The 19,504-nt window shown below is 42.4% G+C and overlaps 1 protein-coding gene across 4 annotated transcripts in view; it reads left to right on the top strand.

The window, feature by feature from the left end:
• Window positions 1-18,588, top strand: part of NPR3 (natriuretic peptide receptor 3) — a 70,806-nt gene extending 52,218 nt beyond the window's left edge. For 2 of the 4 annotated variants that reach the window (XM_070587069.1, XM_008518836.2), the window contains exons 4-8: window positions 2,926-3,061; window positions 8,764-8,858; window positions 10,828-10,963; window positions 12,436-12,523; window positions 13,551-18,588. In XM_070587069.1, coding sequence (XP_070443170.1) covers window positions 2,926-3,061; window positions 8,764-8,858; window positions 10,828-10,963; window positions 12,436-12,523; window positions 13,551-13,662 — 567 coding nt within the window. In that variant the 3' untranslated portion in view covers window positions 13,663-18,588. The remainder of the gene's footprint in view (window positions 1-2,925; window positions 3,062-8,763; window positions 8,859-10,827; window positions 10,964-12,435; window positions 12,524-13,550) is intronic. The other 2 variants (XM_008518837.2, XM_070587070.1) reach the window with 1 other exon arrangement.
• The last annotated feature ends 916 nt before the right edge of the window (window positions 18,589-19,504 follow it).

The following is a 19,504-nucleotide window of genomic DNA, read 5'->3' as shown; positions in this document are numbered from 1 at the left end:
GGATCAGTAACAATAGCATGACCTGTCAGTCAGGACTTTGAGGTTCAAGTGTTCTGACCAGAGGCAGAGGGACAGGCCAGATGGCCTTGTTCATTTTTGCCTGGAGGTCCAGTGAAAAGTGTTGGCAACTTAAAACTGGATTTTTTTCTCTCTCATTTATTTATTTTTTAATTTGTGCTTCCAATTTTCACTGTCTATAATGTGCTAATGGGCTTTCCTCCCATTAAAAACACGTGTGGATGTGAGATGTTCTCCTCGAGAAAACACGGTCTCTAGGGTTTTGCTCCTGGCTTGAGGTCCTATGAGGTAGGTGTTATGAAACTCCCCCGCAGCAGGCTGGGGTGCCAGCGAACCTCACAGGGGATCATTAGCTCTCCTGCTAATTTTGGTAGGAGAGGGAGACACTCAGCCACTTTAAGAGGAAAGAAGGTAAATTTTGTGATTCATTTGGAAATCAAGATAGAATGAGTTTTCAGACCTGGGTGTGCGTTCAGAGCCTGTCTGTTCTCTTCTACCATCAAACCTATTAGGACAAAAGTAATCCAGGTTCATGTTTCTCAGCTAGATAATCATCCTTCCCATCCTGGATTGCAGTGGGGCAGCTCAGAGGACGTATCAAGAAGGAAGGATGGGGAAGGGCCAGAGAGGAGGTGGTGCTGGGGCACACGTCCTGTGCTTTGGGTGGCTGACGGCAGCATGGTGGTGCTGGGTTATGATTTGAGAAGGAATCAGGAGGAGAAGGAAGAGAGGAGGATAGGTGATGCCCAGCAGCTGATACTTCACAATTTAAGGAGGGGTTGTCTGAGGCTAAGGACTCTAAGGAGTATAGAGGGAACAACCCACAATTACAAAGTGCAGGAAGACTGGGGACAGTGATGCTCTTTTGGTCTTCAAAATAAGGAGAGAATTAGACCAGAGTTTTTCTCAGGCACCTTACATCTCCCATATCCATGATTCTGTAACTTCCTTCTCTAGCATGGTGGTTTTGATACAGTTATCAAATAGGAGATGGTTCTTTTGAAAAAATTATTTTTATTATGGCCTGAGAATTAAATTACACATCTAAAGTCCACTTACTAGAACTTAATTCGTGAGCATGCATACTTTACAAACCATGATTACTTCATGGCCCAAGTGAAGATTTCGTATTCCATTGGAAAATTGAATTAGCATAGCCAAATCAGCGGAAAATTATCTTTGACTAGTAGATGTTATTTGTATACCGTTCTTCTTTGCCTAAGAAAATGATGATTCTGAGACTTAAGTTTGATGGCTAAGAGTAAGAGCCACTGTCTACCATTTGCATTCATGGTCTCAGGAACTGTTTTAGATGTTTTACATGCATTGGTTCATTTAATCCCCAGAAGAGCTCTATGGGATGAGTACGTCCTAAACCCCCATTTAACCAATGAGGAAATTGAAGATTAGAGAGATTAAGTAACATGTCAGGGCTAGGATTAGACTTTGGGTCCAGTGGCTAACTAAGTGCTCCCCTGTGAACCAGCACTCTCTTCTGCTTTCCACCTCTCCCAGAGGGTCAGCGGAATGGCCAGCTTGGGCTACACCTGTCATACTTGTTCAGAATTACGGGCATGACATTGTGGTGCCAAAATATGAACAAGGTGGTGCAGAAACACAGCTAGGAAGTGGCAGAGCTGGGTAGTGAGTCCAGGCTCTTTAACCATTATTCTAAACTGCCCCTGAGCCATAGGCTTTGGCAAATCTGAAATATTTACTTCTGTGATGGAAACAAGACTTACTGTTCTTAGGGGGTGGGATGGGGCCAAGTAGAACTGGAGGTTGAGCCATGTCTTCTGTGAATGTTGTGTATTTGAACCAGGTGATGCAGCTCTCTTCCTACAGGATCTCTTTCTAGGGATGGGGCAGGGAATGCCCTGCACAAAGGCTCACTGTGGTCATCTGCAGGTTGCCCAGTTCATTCTGCTGCATGGCATTCCATTCTTGACACTTACTCATGAAATAAGAAAGTTTGAATTGTTTTTGTACTTTTGTACAGAATTTGTAAGCTATTCAGTGTTGCAAGATTGTATTTGCTCATTTCATGTTCAATGAGTGTTACAACTGGTTTAAATCTGATATTAGAACTTGCCAAATGGTACTTATAGAAAGAAACAAGCCTTAAAGAGATTAAATGAATTCCCCAAGTTCACGTGAAGCTGTAAGTTTCTTGAGTGCCAGGGCTTGAATTACTCGAGCCAGGATTCAACTGGGATAAATCAATATCCAGGCCTGTTTCCGTTCCTCTTCTTCAAGCTTGGCAGGGGGTGGAGGTAGGGAATCGTCAGATACATATGAACCACTCTGAACACAAATTGGGAGGAGAAACTGAGATGCTATTGCTGATAGAAGAGAGGACACAAATGCCAGGCAGGCAGGAATGGCAGTACCTACTCCTCTTTGCATCTTTAGCACTCTGGGAGGCATTTAATAGTATTTGAGTATGAATGAATGGATCCCTACTGTTGTTTTAGTCATGTTCCACGTTCAGAGCATGGAGAGATCACAGGGCCGTTGAAGATGGAAAAGACTTCAAGGGAGAGGTTGGTTTCAAGTTGGCTCGAGGTAGAGAGCAGATGTGGGAAGAAAGAGGGTACCTGTGCAGAGGGAACTAGGGAAAGGCGGATGCACCTGGAATACTTAACCAAGTCTACAGGTACAGTTTTCTTGACCTCTGTAGTATCTTGTCTGCTTTCCAAATTCCCAAACTGGGAAAGGCTTTTCCTTACTAAGCCAATGCCAGGAAAACTGTGGCATTTTTCTTGTTAGCTACCCTTTTGTCCACCTCTGCCATTGCTATGGGCCTGGAGTTAACCATTTTTTGTTAACCATTTTGATTTGCTTACGTAGTTCCTGAACATGAGTCGTTTGGTGTTTGGGCTCACCCAACTGGGCTTTTCTTTCCAGGTTAACATGTTTGTGGAAGGATTCCATGATGCCATCCTCCTCTACGTCTTGGCTTTACATGAAGTACTCAGAGCTGGTTATAGCAAGAAGGATGGAGGGAAAATTATCCAGCAGACTTGGAACAGAACATTTGAAGGTGAGGATTCAGTCTATAAGGTGACAACACTCTATCGCTGATCGAGCTGCTTCTTTCCTGGTTCTGTTTTTTCTCTTTGACAACTGTGGGACTTTGCCAGTGTCTTGCTTTTCTCAGCTGTAAAGTAAGGCTAATAAGTCGAGATCCACCCACCTCACAGGTGTTGTGGAAATTAAATGAGATAAAGCTCGTGAAAGTGCTTTGAAAGAGTCCCACTGAGATAGGAAGTGCCTTGTCTCCTTCTGCTGGTTAGGTAACAACGTTGTGCTTCTTAAAATTAAATTTATCACAGGCCTCATTCACAACAGATAATCAGTTTGTCAAGAGTTCTGTGATCCGTTTTAAAAGGAGTAATCCCAGATATACATTCCTCTGTTCGAACCTAGGTGGGTTGAGATGATGGGAGGTCCGCCTGAGCCCTCTGCTTTAATTTTATTTTCAGTTTCCTCTTTTTTTTTTAAAGATTGGCGCCTGAGCTAGCAACTGTTGCGGATCTTTTTTTCCTGCTTTTTCTACCCAAATCCCCCCAGTGCATAGTTGTATATTTTAGTTGTGGGTCCTTCTATTGTGGCATGCGGGATGCCACCTCAGCATGGCCCAACGAGCAGTGCCAAGTCTGTGCCCAGGATCTGAAGCGGTGAAACCCTGGGCTGCCGAAGCGGAGCACGGGAACTTAACCACTCGGCCATGGGCCAGCCCCTATTTTATTTTTAAAATGATGAATATTAGCTGTTGCTTTTTTTTAAGAACAGAGAAGTGTAAGAACAACAACCAAAAAAATGGCCCATCATCTCATCATTCAAGCAACTTCTGTTGACTTTTAAAAATGTACAAGAAGGAGACTGTTCCTGGCTGGAAAATTTAAACAGTACAAAAATGTACAAAATGAAAAGTGAAAGTTTTCCTTCCCGCCCTAGGCTCCTCTCCCCACTGTAATCACTATTAACGATTTCCTATGATTCGGTCTAAAAATATTTTGTGCCTTCTGCCAGAGCATATGAATTTGTATGTCTTATCGAAAAAACTTACATGAAAGGGCTCATACCGTGAATGCCATTCTTCATCTTTGCCTTCTTACTTGCATGTTAAGTAAAAGAATGTTCCATATGAGCACTCATAGATTCAACATGTTTTTAAATGATAGTTCCACATTTTCCCACCATATGGCTGTGTAAGAATTTCTCTAGCCGGTCTTCTATTGATGGAGACTTCAGTTGCTTACAGTTTTTGCTATTATGCAAAATGCTATCATGAGCACATTACACGTCCTGATGGATTTTTGTGAGTACATCCAACATGGAATATTCCTACTCATGGGATTTCTGGATTCAAAAGTGTGTTAGTGCCTTTTAAAGTGTGTTAGATATTGCCAAATAGCTTACAGAAAGATCTACTAGTCTGTATTCTTACCAACAGTAAATCAGAGTGCTGGTGGGGCCAGCTTGGTGGCACAGTGGTTAAGTTCACCTGCTCTGCTTCGGCGGCCCAGGGTTCCGTGGTTTGGATCCCGGGTGCAGACATGGTACCGCTTAGCAAGCCATGCTGTGGTAGGCGTCCCACATATGAAGAAGAGGAAGATAGGCACAGATGTTAGCTCAGGGCCAGTCTTCCTCAGCAAAAAGAGGAGTATTGCTGGCAGCTGTTAGCTTGGGGCTAATGTTCCTCAAAAAAAAGAGTGCTGGTTTCCTCTTACCTCACCAACACTGAAAGAAAATTAACATGAGACTCAATATGGGAATGATCCAGCTGCTGGAGCTCTGCAGATATCAACTTCATATTCATTCATTATTCATCAAATATTCATTAATGGATGTGCCAGGCACTGTTTAAAGGGCTGAGGATTCACCAGTGAACTGAAAATGTTCCCTGTAAGCAACTGAGCTTACGTGGTAGTGGGGGGACCTGGCGATAAATAAATACTCCGACCAGGGGCTGTAAAATAATGCAGTGTAGGGAGGTAGAGAGTGACAGGATGGGTATGGTGGAACTGCTAAATGAATAGAGTTGTCAGGGAAGGCCTCTCTAATAAGTGGCAGTTGAGTAGAAATCTGAGGGAAGTGAAAGAAATTATGTAGATGTTTAGGAGAGAACATTTAAAGGGAGTAGCCAACACAGAGACCCTGAGTGTGTCTGGTGGGAGAGGGCTGAGTGTCCTTGGAGGAGCAAGGAGCCTGTGTGGCTGCAGCAGAGCACATGAGGGGCAGTGTGGGACGAGCCGAAGTCAGAGCAGTCACCCTGGGGGAGACTGAAAGCCACCAGAGAGTTTCGAGGGACATCATCTGTCTTGAATGTTTAAAAGACGTGCGTATGGGAGCTATGTGGACAATGGACTGTAGTATACTGATGGGCATCATTTGGGAACCACTGGCATAGAGTTCCTGCATCCTAACCACTGACTAGTAACCTCAGTCCTCTGGGCTTCTCTTTCATCACTTGTGCTAAGCAGGTTGAACTAGCTGATGCCTGACAGGGGCCCTTTCAGTTCTGTATCGTGCTAACTCTTCCTTAGAGCCCTTTAATGCATTGTGAGCTATGCATGTATTTATTTGCAATCCAACTAAATGAAATTTTTCAGGAGGGCAGGAACAAGTACTGCCAAGTCTAGATTTTGGGCGTTCCTATCCCCTCCACTGCCCAAGCCTGCCCTCAGTTATCAGAAAGGACAGAACAGTACAGAGAGGTCAAGTTCCAGCTAGAGTTGACCGGGCAGTAGCTCTGGTGACAAGTGGTGGAGTTCATTTCTTCTTGGTAGTTTTAGTGAGTGCCACATCTTATTCGAAACTAGAGTGGCATCTGTTTTAACTTTAGACAGATTGTAGGACATGATCAACTCTGCCTCCAGTATTGTCTTGCTTAATCTTTGACTACCTCAGCTAGGGGCTGGAGTCAAACAGGATAATCCAGGGGGCATATTAGGACAGAGTCACATTTCCCAGAAGTTGTGTCTAATACACTGAGAAACCGGCATGTGTGGACACAACCTCGGTAGGCCACATCCTGTTCTTAGCTATTCCTCACTACGTGGTGTGGTCATTTGTTCTTGGTCTTCTGAGGGAGGTTGTTAAGGGAAGGGCAGGTGTCCACAATGGCTGGAATTCAGTTTTGTTTAGAGCCAGGGCATGGACTGAAGTTTCCCATAGACCATCTCGATGACTCCTTTCTAGGGCCAGGTCTACACAGGCAATATGAAATTAACCCTGAAACAATCATCTGTATAGTTCGGTCTAAACTTAAAATCCCATTTGTCCAAATGTAAAGATAATTGAAGCCAAAGTAAGTTTTAAGCTTGAATTGTTTGTAGAACTCATTTTATTTGCTAAACAATGATCAATCTGAAGGTAGCCCCCAAAAGAACTCTAAGAAAAACCTTAACCTTCCTAAAATTAAAAACAATTTTAATTTTAATGGCCACTGTAAGTGACCATTAAGTTGTCAAGGGAAAAATACTCTGGATGTTCTTTGACAAGTTTGGGTTTTATTGCTGTGAAACCTATGATCAACTCTCAAGGCTTTCAATAAATGGCCTAGGAAGAAGCTGAATTTCCTCTCTATGTGAGAGGTCAGAGCGAGAAGGTAAATAGGGCTGTGGCTCAAACCTTGAGCTCCATGACAGGCCAGTAGAAATGAGGGTGGGAAGTCTCATTACTTATGTACAGGAAAATTCTACTGTCAGCCTGACAATCTCACCTTAAGTACAATACTCTTAGGTGAAATCTCACTTGCTAATCGGCCACCCTGAGGGTTCTCACCCCATTTCTTGGCAGAATTGTAATAGCTTAAAGTGTAATGAGGTCTTGGATTACTAGGGCCACCTTGTTTTATAAAATACTCTGCAAAACACTTAGCAGAACACACCATCATAGACACCTCTGAACAGATTGACAAATGGTTTTGGATAGCCAGTATATTTGGAGAAGGATATATTTTTTAAAAAATGGTGTTTATCAGCAAAAGTTTTATAGGCTGTCAAGGATAAACAAGTTTGAGAAAGATGTATCCTTTGTAACCAGTCTACATTAAGAAGACAGAAAATCAAGATGAATGGTAGCTCCATTCTCTTTCCGGCAAAGTAGACTGAAGTCTGGAAAAATCAGTGGGCCTTCAAACCACAACCCAAAGGACAGTAAACCCAAATGCCTGCCCTCTTCAAACCACACTAGAGGATGGAACTTTCCCTTGGGATCCTTCTTCTCAGACATTCGTTTTGGAGAGAACCAAATCAATAGAAACACCAATTAAGAATTACGCTGAACTCTACCACACTTTAAAATGGAAGAAAACAAATAGCCTTGGTTAGTTAGAATGTGGCTGAAATATGCATTCTCTTAGTTAATAAAAATTACAATATAGACATATTTAATATCAACTAACGTTACATATTTGCTTTTACTGACCAGCTGCTCTAAGCCACCATTGCTAGCCAAAGCAAATTCAAATCCTTTGTGTGGGCACCCAGGACTCTCTGTGCTCTGGGCCAGCCTGTTCCAGCCTTGCATCTCATGCTCCCCTCCACACGCGTGGGCTACCTTCCCAGGAACCGCAGGGTCCCTCTGGTTCCTTTTGGCTTCTGCGCCTTTGTACATACTAACAAGGCCAGCCTTTCTGGCTAGAATATTCCCACTCCCTGATGGCTGCTTGTCCAAATCATAGACTTCCTCCAGTGTCCCTAGAAAAGACCTACTCCTTTCCTGAGTCCTCCATAAGTCTCCAACTAGATGTGCCAGCGCCTCCTCTGAGTGATGTGGGCACGGTCAGCGGTCTTCTCCCAGATTCCAGGCACAGCCAGAGTAATAGGAACAATAGAAGAAAACAACTAACTTCTCTTAAACCTGTGTTGAAATTGCTTTCCCTGCTTCCATGTCATCTCATGTCATCTTCTCAACAGCTTCTTGGCTGGGAGGTACTACTATGCATCTTTCACACTCATGGAGACAGGCTCAGAGCACTAAGTCCTTGCCCAACGTCACAGAACTAGTAAATGTGGTGGCTGGGATTCAAATGCAGGCAGTTGAATTCTGGTGCCAACATGCTGAATCCCTAGGCCGGGCTGCCCGTGTCTTGAGTGGAGAATGTGTCTGATTCATCTTTACCTCAGCTGCAGCATTGTGGTAATCACCCAGAAAACATCTGGATAAACAATGAATGAGGGAACACAGTCAGATAAAGACCAGCTCTTCTTCAGCTCTTGGCTCCCCAACGCCTGAAGCAGGCGCTCTCCTCTCCCGTGCATCAGAGGAGCCCGTAGCAGAGCACATTCACTGCGGCCTGAAACTGCAATGAGTTTTCTATTATAATGTTGGTCTGGTGAGAACACGACCCCATGACAAGTACCACACCATGAATGTACCACACTGCACTTCTCACTCTTTGCATTTTTTTTTAATTAATACAAAACTCTGGGATAAGCATGCTGCTTTCAGGATTAACCTTATTTTTTTTTTTTTTAACATATTACCCCAAGAAGGTCATTTATTTCTTTTTCTTTTCATTTTTAAATGGAGAAATGTTAAGAATTTAGGAATGCAGACATAGATGAAATTACAATGTCTTTCCAAATGCCAACAAAAATGCTCAGAGTCTGATGAGATTCCCTGTGGCATGAGTTTGTTTAAAAAATCCTGTCCATTCATTTTCTTGTTTTTTTTGGCGGACAGAGGTATTTTAAGTAACTAACTTGGCGTTTTTCACATCTCCTCCTCGAGGTATTGCTGGGCAGGTGTCCATAGATGCCAATGGAGACCGCTATGGGGATTTCTCCGTGATCGCCATGACTGACACGGAAGCGGGCACCCAGGAGGTGAGCACACGAGACTCCTGCCCCAGCTGCCCCTTCTGCTTGTTGAGATTCCAAGGAATGCATTTGTCCTGGTGTCCAAAGACCCCCCCCGCCCCAGAGCAGCCTCCATGTAAAAATGAGCTGAAAATCCGGGGGTTTCCAAGTAGGGTGGGCTCACTTCTGGGTGAGGGTATCAGCGAAGACTTCCAGACGTGGTTCCATGTTTATCTTAAGTGGGGAAAGCCTACCTTTCAAGTGGGCAAGGATCACATCTCACGCCTCAGATGCTGAACAGGACCATCGGCTAAAAGAGGTAAAGAGAAACTGTATTTATTTCCTCCCTTAAAATTTGGAAATTTTTTTGGTTGGAGGGATTATAGACCAGACTCGGGTTAATATTTCAAAAGATAATGGGGTTTCAGGACAGCATCATGAAGAGAAAAGTACCCTGGATGCAGGATGAGTCTCTGACACTTACTGGGGTGTGAGCTCTCTGCCTCAGTTTCCTCAGTTGTAAGGTGGAAATCATCACATCTTCCTTGCCGATCTCACATGATTATTGTGAGCAGCAGATAAAATGAAACTTAGAAAAATACTGTGTAAACTTTAGATGATAAATATTTGAATAAACATTATATAGAGATGCAGTGTTTCAGGTCAAATAATGCTGCTTGCTCTGTGCCTCCTTGATGGCTCTTGCCCAGCCTCATTGCGCCCATGGCACTTCATGTGACCTGGCACATGGGACCTGCTGTTTTTCTCTTAGTACGCACACAGATGCCTGGCCTTTCCAGGAGGGGCTGAGCCAGTGGACCAGCACTTGCTACATTTACTGAGTGATTTTGCCCCTTAGAGTAGCTGGGTCTCATAGTATGTTCTAGACTCCCCCCTCTGCAAAAGGTGGGTTGTAATAGTCCATTACAGGGTTGCTGTGAGGATTCAGGAAGAATGTGTGCAAAGCACTTGGTAAGGGCTTAGTCCCGGCCAGTGATTGTTATATTTTGGTGATTATCTAGAATTCTTTTTACTATGACATGAAATAGTCTTTGAGATGCTGCTGGGCCTCCCTCAGGAGAGAGAGGGGAGGAGATGTCACAGGCCTCTCAGGAGCAGGACAAAAGAGAAGCAGATCCTGAGACCCTGAGTGAGAAGGGACTTCTAATCAGGACTTGGGAGCTGACTGAACAGAAACTGAGGGGTGAACCTTGAACTGAGCCATAAACGGATACTGATTTTCCAGGGCCAAGGGAGCCAACTGAAAAAGAGAGGTCAGCCTGGAAATGGGGATGTAAATAGGATACATTCATCAGAGAGAAGAGTGTGTAACCCCTGAAGCAGGATGGGGAATAGTCTTCCAACCAGAAGAGAGTGAAACAGGAAGTTCCTAAAGATGTTCTTTAATGCTTTAATAACATCCTGAGCTGACTGAGTGGTGTGAGGCTGTGTACCATAATATGCTTACCCTGGGTAGAAAGTGGACCTTGACACTCCCTCACACCTCCCTGAAAGTAACTTGGGCCTCACAAATGGCTGACCGTATGGGATTCTCTGTGGCAGATGAGTGGAGCAGCTCCCTATCCCATGAATAAGGGAAAAGCCATGAATTCCAAGGTTATTATTTCCTATATAACCACTTTCCCCGCCATGTTGAGCCACTGTTCTCCCTAAATTATACCCACCTTAAGAGCATCATTGGCGACGCAAATCTTGACTTACAAAGTCCTCAGAAACACACCCTGACAGTCAGTGTGAAGGCTAGGGGAGCCCACCCCACGCCCCTGTTCTTCTGAAACACATGCTCTTGACCAGCCTGGCAGGGGTGATTTGATGATGTGCAGGCCATCTGGCTTCCTTGGCCCCCACACAGCCCTTTTAGATCAGGCTGTGCATTTTTGGCAGCAGCAGTGCAAGGCTCTGAGCTTTCTGCCTCCTTTGGAGACAGATAAAGTTGTCTTTTCAGTTTGCGTATTTGTTTTTTGCCTTTATATAGGTTATTGGTGATTACTTTGGAAAAGAAGGTCGTTTTGAAATGCGGCCAAACATCAAATATCCTTGGGGACCTTTGAAACTGAGAATAGATGAAACTAGAATTGTGGAGCACACAAACAGCTCTCCTTGCAAATCATGTAAGTTTACAGACTTAATCTGCTCTTTGTTTCATCATCTGTAGTATTGGCATAATGCAAGTTTAAAAGACAGGAGTTATCCAAAAGCACAGCTTCTGAAAGTTCAGATTTCTTTCTCTGATGTGGCAAAACCCAAGGGAACAATTCACAGACTGGCATCCTGTCTTCATCAGAGGCTTCTAGGTGTTTCTTCCCTTCCATCCTTTTCCAAAGTGGTAGACAGCTTCTCCTTCTTTTTATGTCTCTTACTATAAAGTCTTAGTATTTGAGGTTTCCACTTTTAGGGAAAATCAAATACTAAATGTCACTCACTCATTTACCTCTTGTAGCAAGTCTCATTCTGATTCTCAGAGTTTGTGGTTCTCCTCCTGCCCCTCAGAACCAAACAGATAATGTTCCTTAAACACCTACAAATTTACAAATTGACAAATAAATATAAAATCTGTTATTTATGAGCAGCCTCACCAGAAATATAGAAGCAAGTGGGCATTCTTGTAAGGAACTTACAAATAGGAGAATTGTTGGAAATCATTGCTTTAGAGAGACCATTTTATAAGGTAGTGAGGGAGGACAAAGTGACTATCGATTTTTCAGGTCAGTCGGTCACTTTCAGCTAATATATGTATGCTCATTATTTTGGGACCAACCTTCAGACTCTGAGGAATTTATGTGTATGCAATAATTACAGGAAGGAGTAAGGCAGAAATTTAAGAACATAGTCTCTGGAGTTATTGGGTCTGGATTTGAAATCCTACCCTTGTCACTTCCTGGTTTTGTGACCCTAGGAGTGTTCCTTTACCTCCTTAAACTTCCGTTTTCCCCGTATGTAAAAGGAAAGAAATGCACGCAACTCTTAGGGCTGTTTTGAGGATTAAATGAGATAATGCACTAAAAGCTGTGCACTGAGCTGTTTATTTAAAGCTAGCTATCATTTTTATGTAATAACTAGGACACTGCTGAACTTGATTGTTTCAAATTGTTATTCACATTTTCACAAAGCTATATAGGACATTTTGACATGAAACTCCGGCTTTGGTGAGAGAACATCTAAAAACAGAACATTAACCCAATGAATTTTTCACCAAATCTCCCAGCACTTTGAAGTGTCACCATCCATCTGTGAAAAGAAGTGCTGGGTCCGTTCCAATGGTCTGCCAGTTGTCTTCTCTGACTATGAACTCAGAGCCTGGATAGATCTGAAAACTGCCGTTTCCAGTTTTCCTCAAACCCTTCTTGAGCCTACTTTGTTCCCATGGTGCTCACTCGTGTGTTCATTCATCTAGTACTTTCTCATATGCTTCTTAAGCTTTGCACTTGAAAAAAAAAAGTGAATGTGCAGGATTCCCTAGGAAACCTCCTAAGAAGAAAGGAAAATTTGCCTCAAGCGGGAAACCGAGAAACACCTTCCAGTGAATGAAACTTGACATTTCTATTTCTCAAAATGCACTCTGATTATCTGTTTCTTTTTCAAGCAGGCGGCCTAGAAGAATCAGCCGTGACAGGAATCGTTGTGGGGGCCCTACTAGGAGCTGGTTTGCTAATGGCCTTCTACTTTTTCAGGTTAGGACCGCTTTTTAAAGTTTTCAAGTTCACTCTCCTTTTTTGACCTGGTCACTCGCCTTTGCGTGATCCTCCTTGTGACTTGTCCATATTTTGATTTTACCCAAAATCACGCTAGCTGAAAGAACCAAGCCACTGTTTTGGTGTGATCCCTGGTGTGGTGGTCAGTGGGTTAGCATACTGCGTAGTGGGTCAGGCGTTTCTGTTGCATCTCCCTGTGGGCCACAGAGTCACTGCTATCCTTCGATCAAAAATATTCTGACCTGAATTCCTACCGCCCACCAAATGCTTCAGTGGAGAGGGATTTGGATAAAGGGGCAATCAACTGCCCCATTCTCAGGATTCCTCCAATTCAGAAATAGGTGCCTGAGTTCACCTTCTGAAGAGGAAGATGTAACACCAAGCAGTCTGTACCCTCAGGCTGGTCTTTGCTCAGTATTTTGAGAACCCATATGCTTAGTTGCTACTGTGGTTAAGCCCACGGCTGGTAAAAATGTAATCTTGATGTGTGTTCAAGATACCAATAGTTTCATACCACGAGAGTGGTCCATTCCTTTGTAATCTTTGGTGGTTGAGTTTGTGGCTTATTCTTAAGTCATTAGACCAGGATTTCTTCATTTCTGCTTGGAAGTGAAACTCTGGGTGCATGTGGTTCTTGGTGGGAACAATTGTATTCCTGTTCCTTTGGTCACAGTACACTTAATCTGATCTTTATCTAGGGCATGTCCTGGGAGTTGGGGAGAATTTCTGTGGCAGAACAGACAAGGCTTAACCCACAAGGCACCCGGGAAAGAAGGGGAAGGCTTGTTCTATGGCATTTCGAAGGGCAGGCCAATTTTCCTCCTTGAATAGGGCATCATGCCTTGGGGCACACTACTTTAATCTCTGACCACGGTTTCATATTCTGTCACTTCTCATTTATCAACCCAAACCCAGATGTCCCTTGAGGGCATTCTTTGTAAGAGAAACCATAGTATTTGGTAGCCAAGTGATGTTTTATTACTACATTCACTTTCCCTTTACCCAGGAAGAAATACAGAATAACCATTGAGAGGCGAAACCAGCAAGAAGAAAGTAACATTGGAAAACATCGGGAGTTACGGGAAGATTCCATCAGATCCCATTTTTCGGTGGCTTAAAAGGAAGTCTTTTCTTTCAGCCTGAGATTCTTTAAGGAGATAGATGGGATGAAAGACATCAATGGAACAGAAGGGGCGCTCTTGAAGAACTCATTCTTTTAAGCAGTTAGTCATTTCATTTTAAAATTTCTTTAGAAGCTCAGGAATTATTATTAATCACCATATGCCTCCCGGCCTTTCATCTCACGACAAACACATATAAGAATATAATGTCATTCTGTTAAATGTTCATAGTGTTTCAAGGGCATATGATTAGATTTATGTTTTGAAAATTTGATGTCTCCGTATCTTGATGGCTTTTGGGGGCCTTTCACACAAGGCCAGGGAATGTGGTTTTCTTAAATGAAATGTTTATGGCTAGAATAAAATCATTTTTACAAGTAGAGTATACTCGGAAAGAATTTAACACCCAAGAAGAGGAAAATGTAGTGAAAATCTCAAGGTTGGACATACAGCATTCCTTTCTATAGCGCTGGCCGACAGATTCGAGGTTGAGGATTGCTCTGTCCACTGTGTTCATTCAGGTCCTGACTTCATATCTCAGAAAAGGATTTGTCTCTGTCTCCTTCAGTGTCTCATAAAAGCTGCTCTGGAAAGTTGTAACTGTTAATGAGATAAGAGGATTTATACAAAAAGCAAATCTAAAACGTTTCATTTTTTAATGTAAAAAAAAGAGCCCTATTTCATGCTAACATTTTATTTTTAAGTATTTTTATCTTATATTTTGCTATTAGAAAATGTGTCTATTTTTTCATTTTGAAGATTAAATTTCACTTATATTTTAAAAGCGTGGGTGAAGTGTACAACAAACCAACAATGATGGAAGATGCTTCTCTTTTTCTCCCTGTTTCCCTCTCCCCCTTGGCCATAGCCAAATCTAATTGCTGCTGTAATTATGAAGATCTAGAAATGTATTTGGATTACAGATGCCACAGGAATACATCAATTTGCCTGTTTTAAATGCAGGTTGTTTTAGCATAGATCCCTTCTAATTCTGGCCAAGTGATGAGTTTTAAGATCACAGGTGAAACTTACTAGAACTAAGTATGGTTTTGTAAAGGGAGACAGCCCTTTTTGCTCCAGAACAACTTTATAGAGAGTTAAAACTTGACAGTAAGCACAGAAATGATAAATTAAAAAAAAATGTGTACATGATATTTTACCAAAATTTGCAGTGATGGTTTTGGTTAAAAGAGAGAATCTAAAAGCCACTATATTCCCTTTCAGTTCCCTCCACAGCTTTGTAGTCATCCACTAATAACCTGTTAACAGGGGGTGGGTGTGGATAGAAGCAATCTGGATAAAACTGAGTAAATATTTATTGAATATCTACTTTGCACCCGGTACTCTGCATGTAGGTTTAAACTCAGGTTGCCACTTTCATTTTTAATTTGTGGAGGAAATAGACAGTGAGGGAAGAATGGGAAGTTACCGGATTAGTGGACCATCATGTAATTATGTCAGTAGAGTCTTTCCTCAATAAGATTTTGAGCATCTGGAAAATAGTTTTAAAAACTATCTTAATGTCTATGAGAGATCATGCATAGGGAGGAAGATAGGGAAATTTAAGAAAATAAGGGAAAATAGGAATCTGAGCAATTCCTTTTAGTAATGGAGGGTGTAGTTCCCACAGGGGATGGTGGAGTCAGAGTGAGGGAGAGCTGCGTGTCCTGGAAGTTGGTTTGAGCGTGTTTCGCTGGAGGAGTCTGCCTCTGTCACTCTTGTGTGAGCCAGTCAAAGTGAATGGGTTATTTCTGCGGGAGGCACATTTCCCTTCTATTGTTTAAAAATGGGACACAGGCAGCTGGAGAATATGATAAAAGAATTAATTATGATCAACTGAAACAACTATGTTGTAGTTTTCCATGCTGGATGCAAAGGAAAAAGTGCTGAATTCAAAAAAGGATGGAAAAAGAAGGCAAGAAAGGCAAGTTCCAGAAATTCTAATGTAGGAAGAGAGTTTGGGAAGTGAAATCCAGGAAGGCAAAACGTTAACAGCTCAGGACTCTGCTAAGTGAAAAGAGAATGGAAGGTTTGCATCCATCTATTTTTGTGAATTGAGAGCTTGAGAAACTTGGTTAAGTTTTGAAAACTCCCTTAAGTTGGAAACATTTGCTAAAAGTGTAGGTGTTTGGCCCAAGGCTACCCTGGGTTAAGACCTCTGGAGATTATAATTTAGGATTTAAGTTCCTAACTGCTAAGCAACATCTTTGACAACTAGTCATTCATACTCTGCCAGTAGCCACATATCGTACAGTAAAATAAATAGGGCTTTAGTTCTTAAATCATTCTATTAATTTTTACCCTGGAATCCAGGGTGTTCAGATTTTAAAAGGGATACTTTATCAGTATTTTCTCATCTGGCCAGACATAAGCTGACATTGTTACAGGTCAAAATGAATATATACTTTTTGTATATTCTAATGGTGTTGGAAATAAGTATAGATTTTATGGTCATCATTGTCACCTTCTTAGATTTTTTTTTCTTGACTCCGAAATGAAAGCTTTCTCCAGATGATCACTTCTATCCAGAAAGAACTTTCTGTATGGAGTGCATATCTTCCCCCAGACTGACCACAGGTCCCGCGAGGAAGCCCCTGTAAACATTACATTTCTCGGAAGAACCATCAGCTTGTCCTTTCCTGAACCACAGGCATGGTTCCACCGGCTTTAAAGTAGTTCTTTACATTTCAGAAGCTGTGTTTAATGGAGTGAGGGCAGAAATGTATGGAAAGAGAATGCCTCCTTTTCTCCTCTTCCTTAATTTCAAAGACTTTTGCTTTGGAATGTCCGGTCACTTTTCCGTATTCACAGGCTTCTGGGATCATTAACTTATTCAAGGCACCTGTGCCCTCTTTGACCCTAATTTACCACTTTCCTGTGGTTGTCCCTGATTTGGGGAATGTAAGATACACTGTTGGCAGTGAAATTAAGGCCTTGCGTAGACCTCACACAGACAGTGATAGGAATTCAGAAAGTAGGTTCCAGTGACATCACCACTTTCTTGTGAGTAAATATACAGTGGCTGTGTGTGGAAGCCTCTTTAGGAGCCCAAACAGAATATTATGCCACTGGTATTAAGGGAGTGTTTGTAAACTGAAAGGAATACACACGTATGTTTCTTGGAACACAAAGAACTCAGATCCTGAGTGGATACAGTCATAAAGCCAAATGCCAACCAAAATTAGGCTCCTCGATCTCTGTTTTGTGGCTCTTGTTTAGTTGTGCCCTATGGCTCAGTATTTCATGAGGAAGCGGATAATGTGCTGAACTTCTTCAGTGGCAAAACCTGAAACTGTCTAAAAACATGGAATGTGTTTTAGGGGCCAGTGTGGAAGCAGAGAGAAAGAGATGGTGCCGTTCAGAGAGATTTGTTTCTTTTCAGATCTCGAGAGCTAAAGAATAACCAATAATTTAGTCCCTCTTCAACAGCCAGACTCAGCAAGGAGCTTGGGACACACCCAGCAAGAAGAATCAGGAGCTTGGTCCTCCAAAAGAAAGAGAAGTGGGTAGTATTGCAAGCTGCCACCATCTTTACCACTCCATCCTCCCCCACTCCCACCATCCATCATGGCTCCAAAGACGCATTGGCATCTTGCCCATGCAGGTAGAAGAAACTTGGGAGTAGGACCTCCAGACTTCCTCAGAGCAAAAGAAGACAAAACAGTGCTGGCTGTAAGAATGCAGCTGGCTTTTGATCAGAACCCTTATGCTAACTTGACCACACACACTCTTGGGGCAGTTCAAGCCTGTGATGTGCGTATGCTCCAGGAAGCCTGGCTTGGTTGTCAGCGTGTAGAGCTCACAAATATCTCTTGCAGGCGTACCCTACAGCTAGACTCTAGGATGAAAATGACTTTCAAAAGGTGCTGGATTTGAGTTTGTTCAAATTTCTCATTAACCACTAATGTTAATTCATACCAGAGGCAAAGCAATTCTAAACCAGCTGATGCTGTTAGGTTCGTGTTTTAAGCTACTTCAAACACAGTGAAAGGGTTGCAATGGGAGCCAAGTCTCAGAAGTAAAAATCCATATGTTCTAATAGCTCTTTGATGTATCAGGTGTGGGATGATTCCTCCGGGAGAAATTTGAATCAGCAGAATTAAGTGTTAACGAAAATCCTGCATTGCTTTGATTCACATATTTAAAGACCTAGATTTCTATGCACAAGGAATAAAGGGCCCATTCACCAAATGCAAGTCACAACATAAACTACCAAATTGTTTTTTATTTGCTAGGAACACAAAGCTGTCATTGCACATAATAATTGGGCAGAGAAGGTTGAGAAAAAGGAAAATTTGGGTTTTGAAACAGGATGTCCTATTTATCATTCAATGCCAAGATTTGAAAATGTTCAGTGTGGTGTGGCTTATTTATAAGACAGCAATGAGGAGCCCTAAAAGCCTGGAGATGCTGTGAGTTTCCAGACCTTTTTGCTGGGTCCTGGGAATCCGAGCTTTGTTCCCTGTGCATGGTGAATAATTGAAACCAAGAGGACACGGTGTAGACACTGTGGAAGATTACTTCCGCAGCCCATGTCTTCTGGGCCCTATTATTCATTGTTAATTTAAATACAGGACTACCAAAACATAGAAACCTACCATGAGTCTGGTAGAAAAACAAAAGTAAAAGCTGCACAAGCTACATACAGTTTATTATTCTAATGTAAGTAGAACTATCTGCATATAATGTGATTTAATTTATTGTTGTTTTGTGTAGAAAATGAAAATTAATGACTGTGGATATGACCCCTGTTTTGTATAATATATTTTATTTCTGGTGCAAACTGGTCATTTAAAGTATCTACTTCATTTGGTGTTTGGATATAAATGTGTATGTGTTCTTGTAAATGTTTCTATTAAGCAAGAATGCCACATGCTCACAGTATAACAATGTGTTCTCATTAAAAAATACATCCCACAGAAACCTTTTCCTGTTTATAATTCAGCCAACATACGCGGCGCATATCCATATTCTCCGAGGACTTCCTGTTCTCCTGGGACGAGTGTAACTAAAAGATCAATTGGTGGATGTGATGAATTGCACTATTTGAACGGTACCCGTGAAAGAACTCAAGAATTTCTTCCCAGCAAAGGGAAATTTGCAGAAATAAGAAAAGAATATATTGTTAAAATGAGGGGTAAACCTTGAATTGGCAGGTAAGGGAAGAAATCTTCATGAATAATACTGTCTTCAGTCTGTACAACTTGAGAACACCATATAGCTACACAGGACTCATGTCCCTTGCCCACTTGGACTGGGTCCTAAATCAGTTTTGTCAATCTAAAGTGGTTCTTGGGTTCTAGGGTACTAAGCAAACTAACCAGCATCTCCAGGTGCCTCTGGGTTGTAAAAAGCTGCTTCACTATCTGGGAAGTTACTTGTGATTTATTTTAAGCCCAAGAAACACATAGCAATTCTTGTGGTTGGAGCAATGTTCCCCTGGTCCTGCTGCTGCTGTACTGCCCAATGAAATCCTCTGACAACACCATAAATGCACTCACATTAGGTACCCATTTGAAAAGAATTTGCCAGTGAGAAGATTCTGCAGCAGGATGCGAATTCGAGGGGTGGGGGTGGGAGTTGGGGGCAGTGCAGGAATGAAGGGTGGGACCAGGAAACCTCCAGGAAACACAGGATGTCTTAGTCCACTCCAGCTGCTATGATGCAATGCCACAGACTGAGGAGCTTATACAACAGAGGTTTATTTCTCACAATTCTAAAGGACTTTGTTCCGGTGAGGGCTTTCTTCCTGGCTTCTAGATGGCTGCCCTCTTGCTGTTTCCTCATATGGCCTTTCTGGGGGGGCGGGGGGGGGGCGGTGTACAGAAGGGGCGGGGGA

This window comes from Equus przewalskii, chromosome 20 (genome assembly GCF_037783145.1).
Source record: "Equus przewalskii isolate Varuska chromosome 20, EquPr2, whole genome shotgun sequence".
NCBI lineage: Eukaryota > Metazoa > Chordata > Mammalia > Perissodactyla > Equidae > Equus > Equus przewalskii.
The sequence above is the reverse complement of the archived record's forward strand: the minus strand, read 5'-3'. Positions and strand labels throughout refer to the sequence as shown.